This window comes from Chaetodon auriga, chromosome 19 (genome assembly GCF_051107435.1).
Source record: "Chaetodon auriga isolate fChaAug3 chromosome 19, fChaAug3.hap1, whole genome shotgun sequence".
NCBI classification, from domain to species: Eukaryota; Metazoa; Chordata; class Actinopteri; order Chaetodontiformes; family Chaetodontidae; genus Chaetodon; species Chaetodon auriga.
The window spans coordinates 661688-678848 of NC_135092.1; the positions used below are offsets into that span (position 1 = coordinate 661688).

Below are 17161 nucleotides of genomic sequence, written 5' to 3' on the forward strand. Positions count from 1 at the left end.
GGGCTGAAAGGCAAGCGCTCCCATGCCAGAGGCTCTCTGCCTAGACAAGTTTCAAGCCTGATGTCTGATGCCTGATTGTATGAACAACCCAAATCCTTTGTGCCATCATCTGCACCGCAACAAGCCTTCTCACTGAACATGCCTTGCAGTCTACAGCTGCATGCAAAATTATTCAACCCCTCTGTTATGTTTGACATTTTGGCAGACCGAGGAACATTACAACTGCAGAATAGTACAAAATCATACAAGTGATGAACAGATAGTTTATTACCATTTGATATTACAGCAAAAATCAATAATTCTTTCCAAATTCATCAAAAATGGCAACTTAAACACAAAATGCAGGTTGCAAAATTATTCAACCCCTTACGAGGTCGTGTCTTTAGTACTTCATGCAGCACCCCTTAGCTGCAATGACCTGCTGCAGACGGGAACGATAGCCTGACACAAGCTTCTGGCAGCGCTCTTTGGGGATTTTGGCCCACTCCTCATGGGCAAAAGTCTCCAGCTCAGAAATGTTCTTAGGTTTGCGTGCTCCAACAGCTTTCTTCAGATCCCACCACAGATTCTCAATTGGGTTTAAGTCGGGAGACTGTGATGGCCACTCCAGAACCTTCCAGCCTTTCTTTTCCAACCAAGCCTTCGTGGATTTGGATGTGTGCTTGGGGTCGTTGTCTTGCTGGAATGTCCAATGACGCCCCAGCTTCAACTTCTTTACGGACTTGGTGACATTCTTGGCCAGAATATCCTGATATTTGGTCGAATCCATGATGCCGTCAACACGGTGGAGATTCCCAGTGCCATTGGAGGCAAAACACCCCCACAGCATCACAGACCCACCGCCATGCTTCACGGTAGGCAGGGTGTTCTTCTCTGTGTATGCCTGGTTCTTCCTGTGCCTAACTGTGACACTGATCCATCGGGCCAAAGAGCTCCAGTTTTGTTTCGTCAGTCCATAGGACAGTGTCCCAGAACTTCTGTGGCTTTGTCAGGTTGGTCTTAGCATACTGGAGGCGACTTTTCTTGTGGTGTGGCTTCAGCAGCGGTGTGCGTCTGGGGGTTCTGGCATTGAACCCTTCAGCATGAAGTGTGCGGCGTACTGTGTCCACTGAAACATCAGTTCCTTCTTCAGCCAAAACGTGTCTCAAGTCCTTTGCAGTAATCCTGGGGTTTTTGTCCACCTGTCTCCTCAGGAATCTTGTTGTGGCTGCTGAAAGTTTCTTCTTTCGTCCACGACCTGGCTGTGTTGCCACAGTACCAGTTGCTTTAAACTTGCGAATAATGCTCCCAATGGTGTCTCTGGGAACATTTAAGAGCTTGGATATCTTCTTGTATCCATTACCTTTCTTGTGCAAAGCTACAATCTCCTGTCTTAACTTCTTGGACAACTCTCTGACCTTCACCATTTTGCCAGTAGAGAGCAAGGGGCATGTGATGAGTAAAGCCTGGTTTACGCTTCTGCGTCGCGGCGACGCCGTACCTACGGTGTACACCCTACGCCGTCACTGAGCATTCACAGTTCTGCGTTGAGGGAACGAGGGAATGTTGTTGTGCTGCGACCATAGGGCTGCGACTGAACCGAAAATTACGTTCTGAACGGACCAATCACAGTCCTCGACGTTCACGTCACTACGCGTCGACGCGACGCGTAGTCAGGATTTTTTGGAGGTGCGCGTCAGGCTACGGCGTAGGGTCCGCGTAGGGGTCTGTGTTGACGGCGTAGGTACGGCGTCGCCGCGACGCAGAAGTGTAAACCAAGCTTAATGACACATTGGGTGGACATTAACATAATAATACAAATAGAATGGACACCTTGGTGTCACCTATTTGAATTCCTAGTTTTGCTGCATAATGGCATTTAGTTGTAATTATGCGTAATCAACATGAGTTGATTGATTCGATTGGGGGTTGAATAAATTTGCAACATGCTTTTTGTATTAAAGTTCACATTTTGGATGAACTATGAAATAAATGTTGACTTTTACTCTGATTTTAAATTGCAATTAATATCTATTAACCACTTATATGATTTAGTAATATTCTGCAGTTGTAATGTTCCTCATTCTGCCCAAATCCTAAAGATATGAGAGGGGTTGAATAATTTTGCATGCGACTGTATGTGTCGCCTTAGGAGGCACGCCACTGCTATGGCTTATTGCCCGGCAGTTTAGCGTAGCTCAGGTCTTGCCCTCCCTGGGACCAGAGCAGTTGTTGAGGACAGTCATATCTACCCCCCTGCGCTTGTTGTTGGGTCATCTATGGTCCATTGTGCAAATCTACAGGTGCTATGCCGTAAACCACCCCAGTGCCCTTGGTGAGGATATTAACACCTCCATCCTACAGCTGCTATGACCTGCTCTGGTCTGTCAAGATTGTTGGTGTGCCTGTGAACAGTACCAACCTTAAGATGCAACATTCAGAGACACTTTAAGAGGATTTTGTCTGCCTCCTATACATTATTTTCAACATAAGCAAAAAGTGCATGATTTTAGGCCACCCAGTCAATAAATGTTCTAAATTTGAATATAGAATTGAATTGTAAAGGGAAGAAAAAGTCAGACAATCTGTGCTCGACAGTGGCAAAAACAATTTCAGTGAACATATATTGATGGTGTGCAAACGGCCAGAGGGATTATATTGCAGCTCATTTTATGGCTGCTAGCTGATGCTTGAAATTCTGAACACGTCGATTAAACTTTAGTGGGTTATTCACAGCTCCAGCTCATCAAATCAAGATTTTTCTGCACTGTTTCAAGTGATTAATATACTAAATGGCCTCAATATAAAAATATGCGGTGAAAATACAGGTATAAATATCATAAATATGAATATAGATGGCCAAAATGTACATTTCATGAATATAAGTATAGTTATATATGTATATAAATATATTGTAAATTGCCTCTTTTGGGAGAAAAATACATGGTTAGAGAACACATGGAAGATTCAGATTAGATTTTGATGTATTTGTCCTTCTGCATGGAAAATTGTTTCCACCTTCCGTACAACCTCACAGTACATGAAAGTATCCAATCTCTGTGGTATTGTTATCAGTTTTTATTGAACTTGAGCTAGGCTAAGGCTCCATGCTATGGTCCCATTGTGTTTTCCAGCTAATAAGTCCCAGATATAGTCATTTGCAGCATCTATTTGCAAAAAAAATTCAGGCTGGAAAAAAAAAACCCACCTACTTTTTTGTGTTTTTGTGTTCACTTTTTTCATACTCAATGCCAGTAGTACTTACAGTGATTCCAAATGGTTCAAGAACAGCTATCAATTTACTCTGGGTATACTGGATAGGTGGTTTAGCCTCGTTTTTACTTGAATGGGAGCATATTCATGTTGAAATAAATATACCTATACATGTAGTGTATCTCTCCTTATACCCTTTTGGTTTGCCCTTTTATGGGCATAATGCACAAAAATAGATATTTGAATGCCTTGAACCAGTGTGTTTTTTCATAAGAACTAATTGAGCGTCATTTTTTTGGCCAGTTTTGACAGCCCTACTGACCTTCCCCCCGTTTTGGTAACTTAAAGTGTAGCTGACTAAGACAACTGCACATCTGGCTGAAGGGCTACTGCAGTACCAGACACATCTCCCACGTGGACAACGTCACCTGCCTCTGCAAAAGAATGGATCACTTTTAACATGATCACCTCCACCTAAATCATGCAGGTCTTTTATTGATGAACAATGAACTCACACCACATTCCTGCTCACACTCACTGCATGAAAGTAAGACAGTGAGAACACACCCAGACCTCCACTCTCAATACAGTGCATAGTACTGATTAATAATGGTCCTCATAACGCCACCAGCCAAGATAAAACTCTGAAGAAACTGGAGAGGGAAGAGAGGTTGATGTGTCTGTATATGTCAAGTCATGTTTGTCTGTTTCAAGTGCTGTCACTATACCTCATTATTCTTAATTAATTGCTCTGAAAGTTAACTTATCATAAATATAGACCTGTGTACAGACATGTATACAGACCACTCCCAGCCATCTCCAATGCAGTTCATAAGTTAGCTGACTTACTTGTTCTGTGAACAGGATATTCTCTGTGACCTTGCGGACATTGTATATCTCATTTCTGAAATACCACGTGTAGAAGTGTCATTTCAATATTCAAGTTAAAGACAGATGACACCCCTGATTCTGTTCAAGGCAAGCGACAAGCCTTGGCTCTAGCAAGACATACTGGTGAAGCAGTATGGCTGACTTTTAGACAACACAGAAGTACACATCTTCCTTGAGAAAAGTAAAGGCCAGTTATCACATAGAATTATTCTCTAACTCTTTTACAAACCTGTCAAAATTTTGGAAAGCAGTGATTGTAATTAAAAACAACTCTTCATATAAGTATATTCCTTTTTATGTTACAGTTAATGACTGCTTAATATATGAGTCATCAAAGATTTGTCACACTTTCAACACACATTTTGCTGCTGCTGGCAATCAGTTTGATACAGTGTACCCAGAATCTGCTTTTTATTGCCAGCATGTGCCCTTCTTAAACCATACCTTTACGTTCACCCGACAAGCCTTTACTTACTCTGTTGGGGAGGCACTTCAAGCTATTGATTGCAGGAAACCAACTGGAGAGGATAAACGAGAACCTTATTTTTTCAAAGCTCTGTGCCCCATTCATTCCTGAACAAATTACATAACTATTTAATTTATCCATTTCTACTAGAATTATCCCGCAGGTCTGGCAATCAGCACATGTGGCACTTGAGTGGTCATCAGACTAGAAAAATGCTATATAAATACAGTCCATTTACCATTTACTCTGAATGGACATAGCATTGAGAGTCGGGCTGCAACTCCCAGCTATTTTGATAATGGATTAATCTGTCTATTATTACTTTCAATTAATCACTTATTAATTAGATATAAAGAAAAAAGCTACATTTTATTATTTCCAGCATTTCAGAAAACCGTTAAAAGAAAGTTAAAGTTAAATAGTTGACAAAATGGAAATTAGGGATACAACCACTGAGAACAAAAGAGAAATGTAATTAAAATGTAGTTGAACAGATATTGTGTAAGTATTTGCATAACATAGACCCAACTAATCACCACCTATTTTCCTAATTGATTTTAGTCCATTTAATTGGTTAGTTGTTGCAGTTCTAATTGAGAGGGCCTCAGAGTATAAATATTTTGATATCTAGTTGGATCAAAAAGTTATGTTTAACTTTCACATTAACACATTTATCAACATGGTTTGACTAAAAATTGAGTATTTGTACAGAAACAAAACAAATTTTCCTGTGCTTTGAGAGAAGCAGATAACTGAAGCCATCTGTTTATCTCTTTTGGATTATAGTGATGTCGTCTATAAACATGCCTCTGCCTCCACTCTTAAACCCCTAGGTTCAGTTTATTGCTCCGCCTTAAGATTCATTACTGGTGATAGTTCTACTCGTCATTGAGTCTTGTATGAAAAGGTTGGTCAGGCATCTCTTACAGTAAGACATGACATGCATTGGTTTCTGTTTGTTTATAATGCCCTTAATGGCAACATGCCATCATGCATCACTTCCTGATGAAATTGTTCCCTTAGTCATTATTTAACCCTTCAAGTCACTGGCTAATTCTTGAAGACCTGTGTGCAAACACTAAATTTGCACACAGGACAATATATTTACATTTAAAAACTACTTCACTCTTGAATGTACCTGTTTAATGTTGTTGTGTTATATATGTCTAATATTTTGTGTTATTTTTTTCAAATGTCAGTACAGAAGCAGGTGAGATCTAATGTGATTGAGCGTGACACATTGATGTGCTGCTGTTTAGGACAAGTGACTATAAATACAACTTCAGTCCAATTCAGTGCTATCCAACTCAGATAATGGATTTTTCAGAGCTTTGATCACCACAAATAGATTCTCAGCCTGCTTGTTTATCTCATTTTTTCATACCCTTCAAAAACATGAATGCATAGTAGTAACAAAAGCTTTTAATATTGTCATGTTTACTGTGAGTACTTTCTGCGGAGTGATTCACAGCACTGTTATCGTCTTCTGTGAGAATTACGTAATGTTAACTGTGCATTGCTGACCAGCTTCTACCAGACGACCCTGACAAGAAGCCACAGGCGAAACAGTTACAGACCAGAGCAGACTACCTCATCAAGTTATTGAGCAAGGACCTGGCCAAAAAAGAAGCGCTGAAACAAGCAGGGACAGTAAGTCTTACAGTAACTTTACATGTCAAGATTCCTCTGCATCACTAACTTGAATGCTTATATATTCGAGTCACTTTCAAATATGATACGGATATATAAGAATGTATGTCTACCACTATCTACTATGCCTCTTTGTATGTAGGCCAATTCACGTAAGAGAAAACCAAGAAGTAAAAAGTGCAAAACTTTGAAGCCAACTAAGACAGATGAGGCGATGAAGAGCGCGTCCTCAGATCCCTCATCTGACAAGAGGTCAGATGATGATGATGAAATTGAGGAGGAAAAGGTACATTTCGATACTGCTGTACTGTTTTCTTGCTGTAGAATGAAATGAGTTTATCCTGTTTTTAAATTGGAGTTGATGTATAATGTGCTTTGAATCTTTCAGGTGGTGGCACCAGTAAAGGCACTGAGCAGACGGGGTCGAACAGACAGGATGGTGGTGGTGAAGGAGGACGAGGAGGAGGAGGAGGAGGAGGAGGAGGAGGAAGAAGACGACGACGAGCAGGAGGAGGTTTCTTCACCAGGGGAGAGGGAGGTCAAAGGAAAAGAGATCAAAAAAAAGGAGAGGAAGGATGAAAGTTGGGATATTAAAGAGACCAAGGAGCCAAAAGACAAAAAAGAAACAAAGCCTCTGGAGGCAGTTCATAAACAAGAGGAGAGCATGGAAAAGGTAAAATATTAATTCCACGTGTGATATACATTTGTACAATTATGGACCATAGTCTTGATTTATTAAATTAATTGATAATTATACCAAAGGCAGCCTAAATGAGTAAAACATTAATTAGGACTGCATTCTCAAATCCTTTTCAGCAGAATGAAGTGAAGACTGAGGTACGAGAACGAACAAAGAAAGCCTCTGATGTGCCAGTCCATATAACTGCAAGTGGAGAAAATGTGCCAGTATCTGAGGAGTCTGAGGAACTTGACCAGAGAACCTTCAGTGTGGTATGTTCCACTGATGATTAAGTAATTATCAATTAATAATTAATCTTAGATATATAATATATACAGTGTGTAGTTGGGGCAGCTGTGGCTCAGGAGGTACAGCAGTTTTCCACTTACCAGAAAATCGATCCCTGGCCTCAGCACTGTTCGTGCTGAAGTATCGTTGGGCAAGATACCAAACTCTAAATTGTCGTCAATGCTGTGCTATTGGCATATGTATGTGTGAATGGTTAAAAGCTTTTATTGAGCAGGTGGCCTAGCCATCGTATTAATGTGTGTGAAAGGGTGAATGCTGACATGTCTTGTAAAAGTGCTTTAACTGGTCATCAGATGAGAAAAGCGCTATAGAAATAGTATGCTGTGATTTCTTTTGGCTTAAACTGTCTCAGCCTTTCATATTATGTCATAGACCACTACCATAGCACTGTTAAAGCAGACTTTGATGACTAAGATAACATCCAGCCAGACTGAGCATTGGATTGGAGTTGCTGAAGTTTACTTTTGTTTAATTTTTGCAGTGTAAAGAGAGGATGCGGCCAGTTAAAGCAGCACTGAAGCAGCTGGACAGACCAGAGAAAGGACTGTCAGAGCGTGAGCAGCTCGAACATACAAGACAGTGCCTCATAAAGATTGGAGACCATATCACAGAGTGTCTGAAAGAATATTCAAATCCTGACCAGATCAAACAGTGGAGAAAGTTAGTATACACTGTCTCTTTTTTACCTGCATTTATCAAATACTGTATACAAGTTCCATACAAAGTTAAATTGATGATCGACAGATTTAACTTATGTCAGTTTGAATCGGGTATAAGACTTGCATTGTTGTTGGTATGTTACATACAGCATGGTTAAGCTGGTGGTGTTTGTCTTTTACAGAAACCTGTGGATATTTGTTTCCAAATTTACTGAGTTTGATGCCAGGAAGCTACATAAACTATATAAGCATGCAATCAAGAAAAGACAAGAGAATGCCCAGGTATGTGAAGACCCTACAGTAACTCTTTGGATTATACAATGTATTGTACTCACATAAGAAATCCATGATGACTGATGATTATCCTGTTTCTTCAGGCACTAGAGCAGAACATGAGAAATATAAGCACCCACGGCTATAAACATGCAGGTATAGTCCGTTTTCCTGTGTTGTACAAAAAGAATAAGATGAGCAAATTGACACTGTGGACTGATCAATTTGTGGTCTTCATCCTTAGATATCGAAAGGCTGAAAGACAACTCCAACCAGGATGAGAGCAGCAGGGACAGCTGCAGCTCAGACAGACATCAGCCTTCAGGTCGATACCATGAGAGCAGTAAGGAGAGGCACAGCTCAGAGTCCCACAGGAAGACCATAGGAGAGTCAAGGAAAAGACTGTACTCCTCCTTCAGCAACGGCAAAGACCACAGAGACAGAGACCACTACAGACCAGACAGCAGAGACAGACAGGACAGGTGAGGGATAAGGACTGCTTAAATGCTGCTTCCAGTAACATTATGCCAGATTATCTACCCTCTGATGTCAGCCTACCAAATTCAAACCACAGACCATTGAATTTAAAAGACTTCCCTAGCCTGTGCCTCTGCCTCAAGTCCATTGCCTCCTACTTAAGACATAAATCTTTATTATGCCACACATCCTAGTAAAACAGCTTGCCAATTTTCCAGTTATGGAAAACACATGGAAAATGAGAGAAAAAGGAAAATATAAAAAATAAGTTCAACATTCTCCTATTTTCCTAGCTAAGAATGAACTACTAGGCTGTCTATTAGAGTTCCCCAAAGTGGATAACATCTGACTCTGAACATCTGAAAGATTAAATTATATTCAGGATCATATTGAAGTTCAAATAGTAGTTTATGGACTCAATTATGTTGAATAGGCTCGCTTATGTCATGGAAAAGCTGTGAATACCCAATCGTCAATACACCCTGACAAAAAGTTTAGCATGTCAGATTTTTTTGTGTAGACATCTCAGATAACAAACATGGCAGAGAGGGAAGACTACACAAGACCACCAGCATCACACACAACACTTGTGTTAGTGTGATTGACAGTCACTTCACCTGCCTCCCTACTGACATCTGAACTTGAGCGTGATTGTGAAATAAGATGTGCCATGATTGGTCGGCGTCATACATGACACGCAAGAGTTTGTGGTAGTGTCATTGTTAATTCAGTTGATTCAATTTTATTTAGATAGCAGCAAATCATAACATATAGAGCTGGTACAGACCAAACTCTTTATCTACAGAGGCCCAGCAATTCCCTCATGAGCAAGCACTTGGCGACAGTGACGAGGAAAAACTTCCTTTTAACAAGCAGAAACCCCAGCCTGAACCAGGCTCTTGGTGGGCAGCCATCTACCTCAACCGGTTAGGGAGGGAGGGAGGGAGAGAGAGAGAGAGAGAGAGACAGACAGACAGACAGACAGACAGACAGACAGACAATTGTAATAATAACCTCGTAACTATATTCGGTGTACTATGGAGCCCCTAAAGGGTCATGGAGAAGAAAAAAAAAACAAGAGGAAAGTAAGCAGAAAAAAAGTTTCTGGTCACCGTGATGATGGATCACGCGCTCTGCAGAAACTTATCATGTTAGCTCGAGATATGTAACTCATGCACTCAAGATACGTATCACGTTAGCACGACATAGCATTTCCGGTATTCAGTTCATACAGCGAAATGTGGCTAACACAAAGTGTTGCTTATGTTTGGGTTTAGTTAACACAAAGAGCATGTAAACGGCAGAATCACGTACTTACCTTGTCATCCTTAATTATTAATTATTGTGTCTGATATATTTCGTGATTTTAAGAAACCATACCAGTCCACTCCTGCAGTCATCCTGGGCTCCAGAAGCTGCAGCTAACAGAGCAGTGTATGAACTGAATACCGGAAATGCTATGCTACATATCTTGAGCGCACGAGATACGTATCTCGAACGCATGAGTTACGTATCTCGAGCTAACGTGATAAGTTTCTGGAGCGCACATGATCCGTTGTCATGGTGACCAGAACCTTTTTTTTCTGCTTGTTTTCATTTATTTTTTTCTTCTTTCTTTTTTTTTTTTCTTCATGTCCCTTTAGGAGCTCAGTAGTATACATAGCATAGTATATACATATATGATATATTTGTGTGTGTGATATATGTACATATTGGGAACAGATATGTAAGATGTATGTAATACAGCACTATGGATGCAATAATAATGGAAGTATGACTACTAGTAATAGTTAGATCTTACATGACCACATTTGTGACCACTGTCAAAGACAAAATCCATAGCCTGATCCTGGCATTAGGTGGCTGAAACTGGTAACTGTGGCAGTATTTCTTAAGTTTATAGATTATTGTTGCTGTCTTTTGTGTTGTTTACAGTTGCTCAAGCTTTTATCGAGTACCAAAAGTTGTTGTTCGATGAAATAGTCATCCCAGAGCGCCTTGGTACTGAGGTCAACTGCTAGCAACACAGTTGTTTGCCTCCATACTTTTTTATGCTTTCATTTGGTTTCTACAGTAGAACGTCTGAATGACCAGGTAGTTGGCCATATATATACAGTTGCAATCAAAATTATTCAACCCCCATTGCATTTTAGGCTTATTGGCAAAATGTACAATTTTTCAGCTGTTTGCAATAAACATAGACAAGAACAGTTGAAATAGTTTAGTAAAACTAATATTACCATGGTTTTTATCCAAATTCAGCACAAAATGCTACTTTTAATCACTACTGCTGCTACTACTACTACTACTACTACTACTACTACTACTACTGTCTCAAATTATTCAACCCCCTATCTCAAGCACATCTGATGCAACTAATCAAAATTACCCAACCCTCTGTTTCAAGCACACTTAGTGCAACTAATCAAGGGCTTCATTAGTTCAGGTGTGCTTGAGATAGAACACATAAATACCTGGACTAACTTTGAGTTTGTTGAGATTGACATTTTGTTGCATGTTAGAACTAAGTCAAAAGAATTGTTCAAAAAGTTCAGAGAAGAGATCATTGCCTTGCACGAACAAGGAAAAGGATACAAAAGATAGCAAAAGCTCTAAATGTTCCTAGAGATACAGTTGGAAGCATAGTTTACAAGTTCAAAGTTAAAGGAACAATGGTTACACTACCTGGATGTGGCAGAAGGAGGAAACTATCAGTGGCTACCACCAGATTCCTGAGGAGGCAAGTGGTCAAAAACCCTTGAGTGACTGTAAAACACCTGCAGCAAGACTTGGCAGCAGGCACTGAGGTTTCAGTTTGCACAGCAACGCGCATACTAAACACTGAAGGGCTCCATGCCCGGACTCCAAGACGTACACCACTCCTGACCCAAAAGCATAAGAAAAGTTGGCTCCAATATGCTCAAAACCATATAAATAAGCCACAGAAGTTTTGGAATTCTGTTCTGTGGAGCGATGAAACAAAGCCGGAACTTTTCGGGCCTATGGAACAGCGGTATGTCTGGAGGAAGAAGAATGAAGCATATGCTGAAAAGAACACCCTGCCGTCAGTGATGCTCTGGAGCTGCTTTGCTGCCTCTGGCACTGAAAACCTGCAGCGTATGGAGGGCACGATGGATTCAGTCAAGTATCAGGAAATCTTAGGAAAAAACGTCATGCTGTCTGTGAGGAAGCTGAAGCTCGGGCGTCTTTGGACCTTCCAACAGGACAGTGATCCCAGGCATACCTCAAAGTCCACCAAGGCTTGGTTTCAGAAGAAGAAATGGAAGATTCTAGAGTGGCCGTCACAGTCGCCTGCCTTGAACCCCATAGAAAATCTCTGGTGGGATTTGAAGAAGGTAGTTGCAAAACGCACACCCAAGAATATTACTGAACTGGAGGCCGTTGCCCATGAGGAATGGGCTAAGATTCCTCAGGAATGCTGTCAGAAGCTGGTGTCTGGTTATGCATCACATTTGCAGCAGGTCATAACAGCAAAAGGGTGCTCTACTAAGTATTAAAGATGCTTGTCATGAAGGGGTTGAATAATTTTGAGACTGCAGTAGTCATTAAAAGCAGCATTTTGTGTTGAATTTGGATCAAAACCCTTGTAATATTAGTTTCATTGAACTCCTTAAACAGTTCTCGTGTAATTTGTTTATTGCAAACAGCTGAGAAATTGTATATTTTGCCAATAAGCCTAATATGCAATAGGGGTTGAATAATTTTGATTGCAACTGTATATTGGTTATATCTACTGCCTCAATATCTGTCAGTTCAGTTGAAAAAATTCTAATCTTCATAACGTAAGGGTCACATCTAACATACATTCTGATATTCTGTTTATACTATACTATTTGTGTTATTGCTGTTCAGGCTCATTAATTGTTGATATATTTTAAAAGTCATTCAGGTTAGAAATGAATAATAATAATAGATTTTAATCACATATCTCTTGCCTAGCATAGAGCACAAACAGCTTCCCAAAAGTAATACAATGATGGAATACTGTAAAAATGAAAATGTAATGACAGTATTAAAACATTTAAACAAGGCAGTACAGTAAGAGGAGATAATAGTAATAGTAGTAGGTAATAGTAAAGTAGTGATGTTAATACATCTAGTGGTTATTTCCGCACACACACTTATAAATTAGATTTCCACAGAGAGGAAAATATTGGTGTATGTCGTAATCAATGTCTGTTCTTAGTTTAATTCCTGAGAATATTCAGAAATTGAGTTTATCCAATATGAATCTCTTACTGACTTAAATTTACTCATCATAATTTGGAGGTAATTTGCATCTCATTAGTAGTTCAGCCAACCAATCACCCAACAGCCTAAGATCTTTAATGGTCATATTGTAATTAAACTGGCCAGGACAGGCAATGAAATGCACTTAAAATGATGTATCCTCATATGTCACATTGACTAGTTATTTAAAAGTATTGGGGAGGGTTTGAGGTTGGGTTTGATTTACTTAAATGTTTACTTACAGTTCACAATTTTTTGTACCCACTCATCTTTCTTATTTTTGTGCACAGTCGTCATCCAAAATACAGCAAAGACAGTTAAAGTGTTTGGTCATATAAAATCAAATATTAAAGTATTTGAACTTGGAATATCTGTACACTAGAATTGAAAGTGTTTTGTTATTTAAGTGTCATTTTTCCTTTGTTAATTAACTGTGCTGTTGCTGTGTGTATGTGCAGATACTACAATGACAGTAAGCACAGGAAGGTGGAGGAGTTCCGTTCCAGCAGAGACCATCGGCCAGACATGAAGGATCATTCACATTCAGACCATCGCTCTTCATACCGTTACCACTCAGACTGGCAGACAGAGCAGCGAGCCTCAGCCAGTGGGCCCCGCTCTCCCCGAGACCAGCGCTCACCCTACGACTCTCGCTCACCCATGGGACACCGCTCACCTTTTGACTACTCATCAGACCATAAGAGCACACCAGAGCAGATCTGGAGCAGTCGTAAGACATAACAAGAGCTGCCTGGGTCTGCAAGTAGCAGCCATAGACTCAGCAACATAGCAAATGCCTTACAGGGACTGTGGACTGCAACATGAAGCTTTCTGAAGCACTGTGTCTCAGTCAGTTCAGCATGGCTGTCATCTCCTCGCTTCAGCTGCAGCTCATCTCGGGAACCTGGGAGATAAACACTAGGGAGCGGCTCAAACCAGGCAGCAGATGAAAATATAAAAGCATATTTTTGTATTGAAGAGTTTAAAGCTGCATTGTTGTGTAGGCTCTGCAGGACAATGTTTTGTTATTTTTATAACCTTTTTTTAACCTTGGAAATGGACACAGTTGACCCTGAGTGCTGCCTCATATTCCCACCAACCCATGACACTGGATCCTGTATTTGACTGTTTCTCTGTGTTTGTGTGTCTGTCTCTGTCTCTCTGTCATACTTAATGTGATAATCTACCTTAATTTAAGTGTTAACACAATGAGATGTCAATTGTCACACAAATCACATTACAAGTTGATGTGAAGGTGTCTTTTTGAATCCAGTCTGGGCTCAGGCTCACCACCTTAAGTACCTCATTTACAGCATTTCTCATTTCTTCAGCAGGTTTTCTGTTTTTTGTTTTTTTTTTTCCACCAGGTGTGAATTATTTAATAACATCTTAGCTGTTTAAAAAAAATGGACTTTTTTTTTTGAGTGACTTGTCACGTTTTTTTTTTTTTCCTTCAATACTGTTGTAAATTTTTTGTAAAATAGTAAATCAGTGGTCTTTTTCCTCAGGCTTTTGGGATTTATTATGACTCTACTTTTCCCCATCAACTCAGGCTTTTTTGATGTTCTACAAGTGAGTTTCTGTATAATAGTTCTTTCATGATAATTCTTTCAGAATGTAACTTTTGGTAAAGGGAAAGTTCTTGAACGATAACTCAGTTTTATTCACTAGCTGCTTAGTTCTTTTGCCTCAGTGTGTAGAAATCAGTGAGCTGGAAGGAACTGATTTAAAATCACAGTCTGAAAGTAGACATTTGTCTTTCAATAGAAGCACCTGTTAGATGTTAAATAAACTTAGGCTTTTTACATATTTGTTACTTTACCTTTCATTTTATTTTCTACTTAGGCAATAATGTCAATATTTCTATGCAGCCAAGTATATTTGTGATGAACCACCCAACTGAATGAAGTCACTGTTACGGTTCACATTGTTGTACATAAATTTCCTCTATATTTCAAAATGAATTTACACTGAAAGTGCATGAATTTTTATGAACTGTTTTATATAGTTGTTTATGAAGCCATTAAAATCAATCACTGTATTCACTCGTACCAGCTCTCTTTAACAAAGTGTCAACTTTTTGATTCTACTCAAAATCAATTTTTAAGAACACTAGGTAGGTTGGTTTCACTATGCTTCAGCTATCACTAGCAAAGGTCTGGACAATATCTGTCAAGACACAATCACTAAATCCTTTTCAAATTTTTCTCTGCTTATGTTATGTTGTGGCATTAGTTTGAATGAAATGAAACCTTTGGCTTCACTGACGTCCCCTCCAGGGTCAACTGCAAAAGCCATAGCAGAAACAAAATCATCAATATATCAATTGTACCCAGACTCGAGTATCACTTGCTTATGTGTTGGACCAGGACCATAGTGAATTATCACATTAGGTTACATTGTGCTGCAAAATAAACATTACAACATTTTACAAAGCATTTGTTACAGAAGTAAAGAAGTTAACAAGAACATCATTGTCAAAAAAAATTGTATGTCCCTTTATCATTGCTTAAGTCGGGACAGTCAAATGTATAAGGAACTATCAGTGTGACAAAGGACTGTCTCTTTGTGTCCTCCCCTACTGAGAAATAAACACACTAACAAGCTGTTTTATAAGTGAGACCAAATGCACAGATACACTTTTTCAAGGCTTAAAATAGCTGGTATTCACATTTTTTTCCATCGCCCTTTTTCATGTATGGTTAACTCCATAAATAAAATACCTCCACTCTGTCACGCCCCTCGTCTGCTATAGCCCCACAACGTACAATTTTGCATCTGTATGAGACCCAGTGAGCATTAAACTAACTCCAGCGTAAACCAATACCCATGACTGAGTCGTGTTCTGGTTGTTTTGTTCAGTCTTCTGCAAGGCTTCAAACACCAACGGAACTTTTCAGAAGTGGAAAGTTTAGCCTGCCTGATTTTGTTGACTTGCTTAGATTTTGTTGATCAGGTAATTTTCCCTTGATGTTTGTGCTTCTATCTAGAAGAAGTAGGCTATGTAGTTAAATTGCTTTCTTTTTGTCTGTTTTGTGTTTACTGTTGATGTAGATGGGGAGTCTGCACAGGATGTTTTATTTTGAAAATTAATCGGATTCTGGGATGCTTCTGAAATGCACTGTGGTGCGTTACAAGCATTGTCTGGAATGGCTGCAATCAGCTCTGGTCACAGCTGTGCCCGGTGTGTCTTGTTTCATCTCTTTTGTACTTTGGATTTTCTGCCTGCCCCTTTGGAATTGTTTGCCTGTTTGGGTCCTGGTTTTGACCCATGCCCTTTTGAACTATCTGTTGCTCAGGTTTTCATCAACTTTTGTACCCTATCTGGTCAATAAATCCCTGGACTTCACCAGTCTGCCTGCTTGGTCTGCTTTTGGGTCCTATCTCTGTTTCCTCACTTCTAAAGTCAGGGTGATAGGATCACATGGGACCAAAGAAACCTCACAAAAGAAAATAAAACTTGTTACTGGACATCAGAAAATAGAAAGAAAGTACATTGGAAACATAGCTTTTATGATAGAGCTAATTTAACAGTGCAAATGATGATAGATTAGGCCAGTAGCAGATATTTGTCTATTTTTTTATATGTCATATGCTATCCTCATTGCACTCACCAAACGCTAACTACTATGCTAACAATTTCTTTCTTCAAAGCAGATTGGGAAGAGTTTGACTGGTATTATTTGAGCAAGTAATTTATTGAAATGAATAAAGGTTGTTATTTTCCAGGTCACCACTGAGCTCCTCTTCAAGACTCACAGCGGGAGGTTGCTGAATGTGTTGTAGCAGGTAATCAATGTCACCAAACCTGGTTGTAAATATTTCTGAAATACATAAGATAGTGAGTTTTGAAATACTGAGGTTCTTTTTGACATATGGTTGTATTAACCCTAGAACCAATTGTGTATCAGTGACAACACCAGATAATTGTGAAGCAACAACTGTAGCTCCTATGTGCTAAGCTGGAGATTGTTCAATATCCTCTGCATTGCGAGATGTCCATGAACTATTGCTAGTCCCCCTCTCTTTCTACATTAATTTCGATCCAACCCCTATACATTTCAGATTTGAGCAAAGATTGCAAAATCTGAGATAATTGATCTAGTATAGTCGGAGGTCATCGTCATGTTTCCACTGACCATCCCTAAACACAAGGTTTGTGTTACTTACAGACTGTAATATGTCCTTATGTGTTGCAAGGATCCTCAATCATGCCTTTATGTTAAAAAATCTAGTCACATTATGGTTAAGCAAACTTTAAAATTTTCAAACTGAAGGAAGGCTAACAGATCCCATGCTTGATGCAAAATTGGA

The 17161-nt window shown here is 39.6% G+C and overlaps 1 protein-coding gene across 3 annotated transcripts in view; it reads left to right on the forward strand.

The window, feature by feature from the left end:
• chd1 (chromodomain helicase DNA binding protein 1) overlaps positions 1–16194 on the forward strand; it is a 57453-nt gene extending 41259 nt beyond the window's left edge. For 2 of the 3 annotated variants that reach the window (XM_076757419.1, XM_076757421.1), the window contains exons 28-36: positions 6077–6199; positions 6342–6485; positions 6588–6872; positions 7016–7150; positions 7669–7847; positions 8029–8128; positions 8224–8275; positions 8364–8601; positions 13306–16194. In XM_076757419.1, coding sequence (XP_076613534.1) covers positions 6077–6199; positions 6342–6485; positions 6588–6872; positions 7016–7150; positions 7669–7847; positions 8029–8128; positions 8224–8275; positions 8364–8601; positions 13306–13588 — 1539 coding nt within the window. In that variant the 3' untranslated portion in view covers positions 13589–16194. The remainder of the gene's footprint in view (positions 1–6076; positions 6200–6341; positions 6486–6587; positions 6873–7015; positions 7151–7668; positions 7848–8028; positions 8129–8223; positions 8276–8363; positions 8602–13305) is intronic. The other variant, XM_076757422.1, reaches the window with a different exon arrangement.
• The last annotated feature ends 967 nt before the right edge of the window (positions 16195–17161 follow it).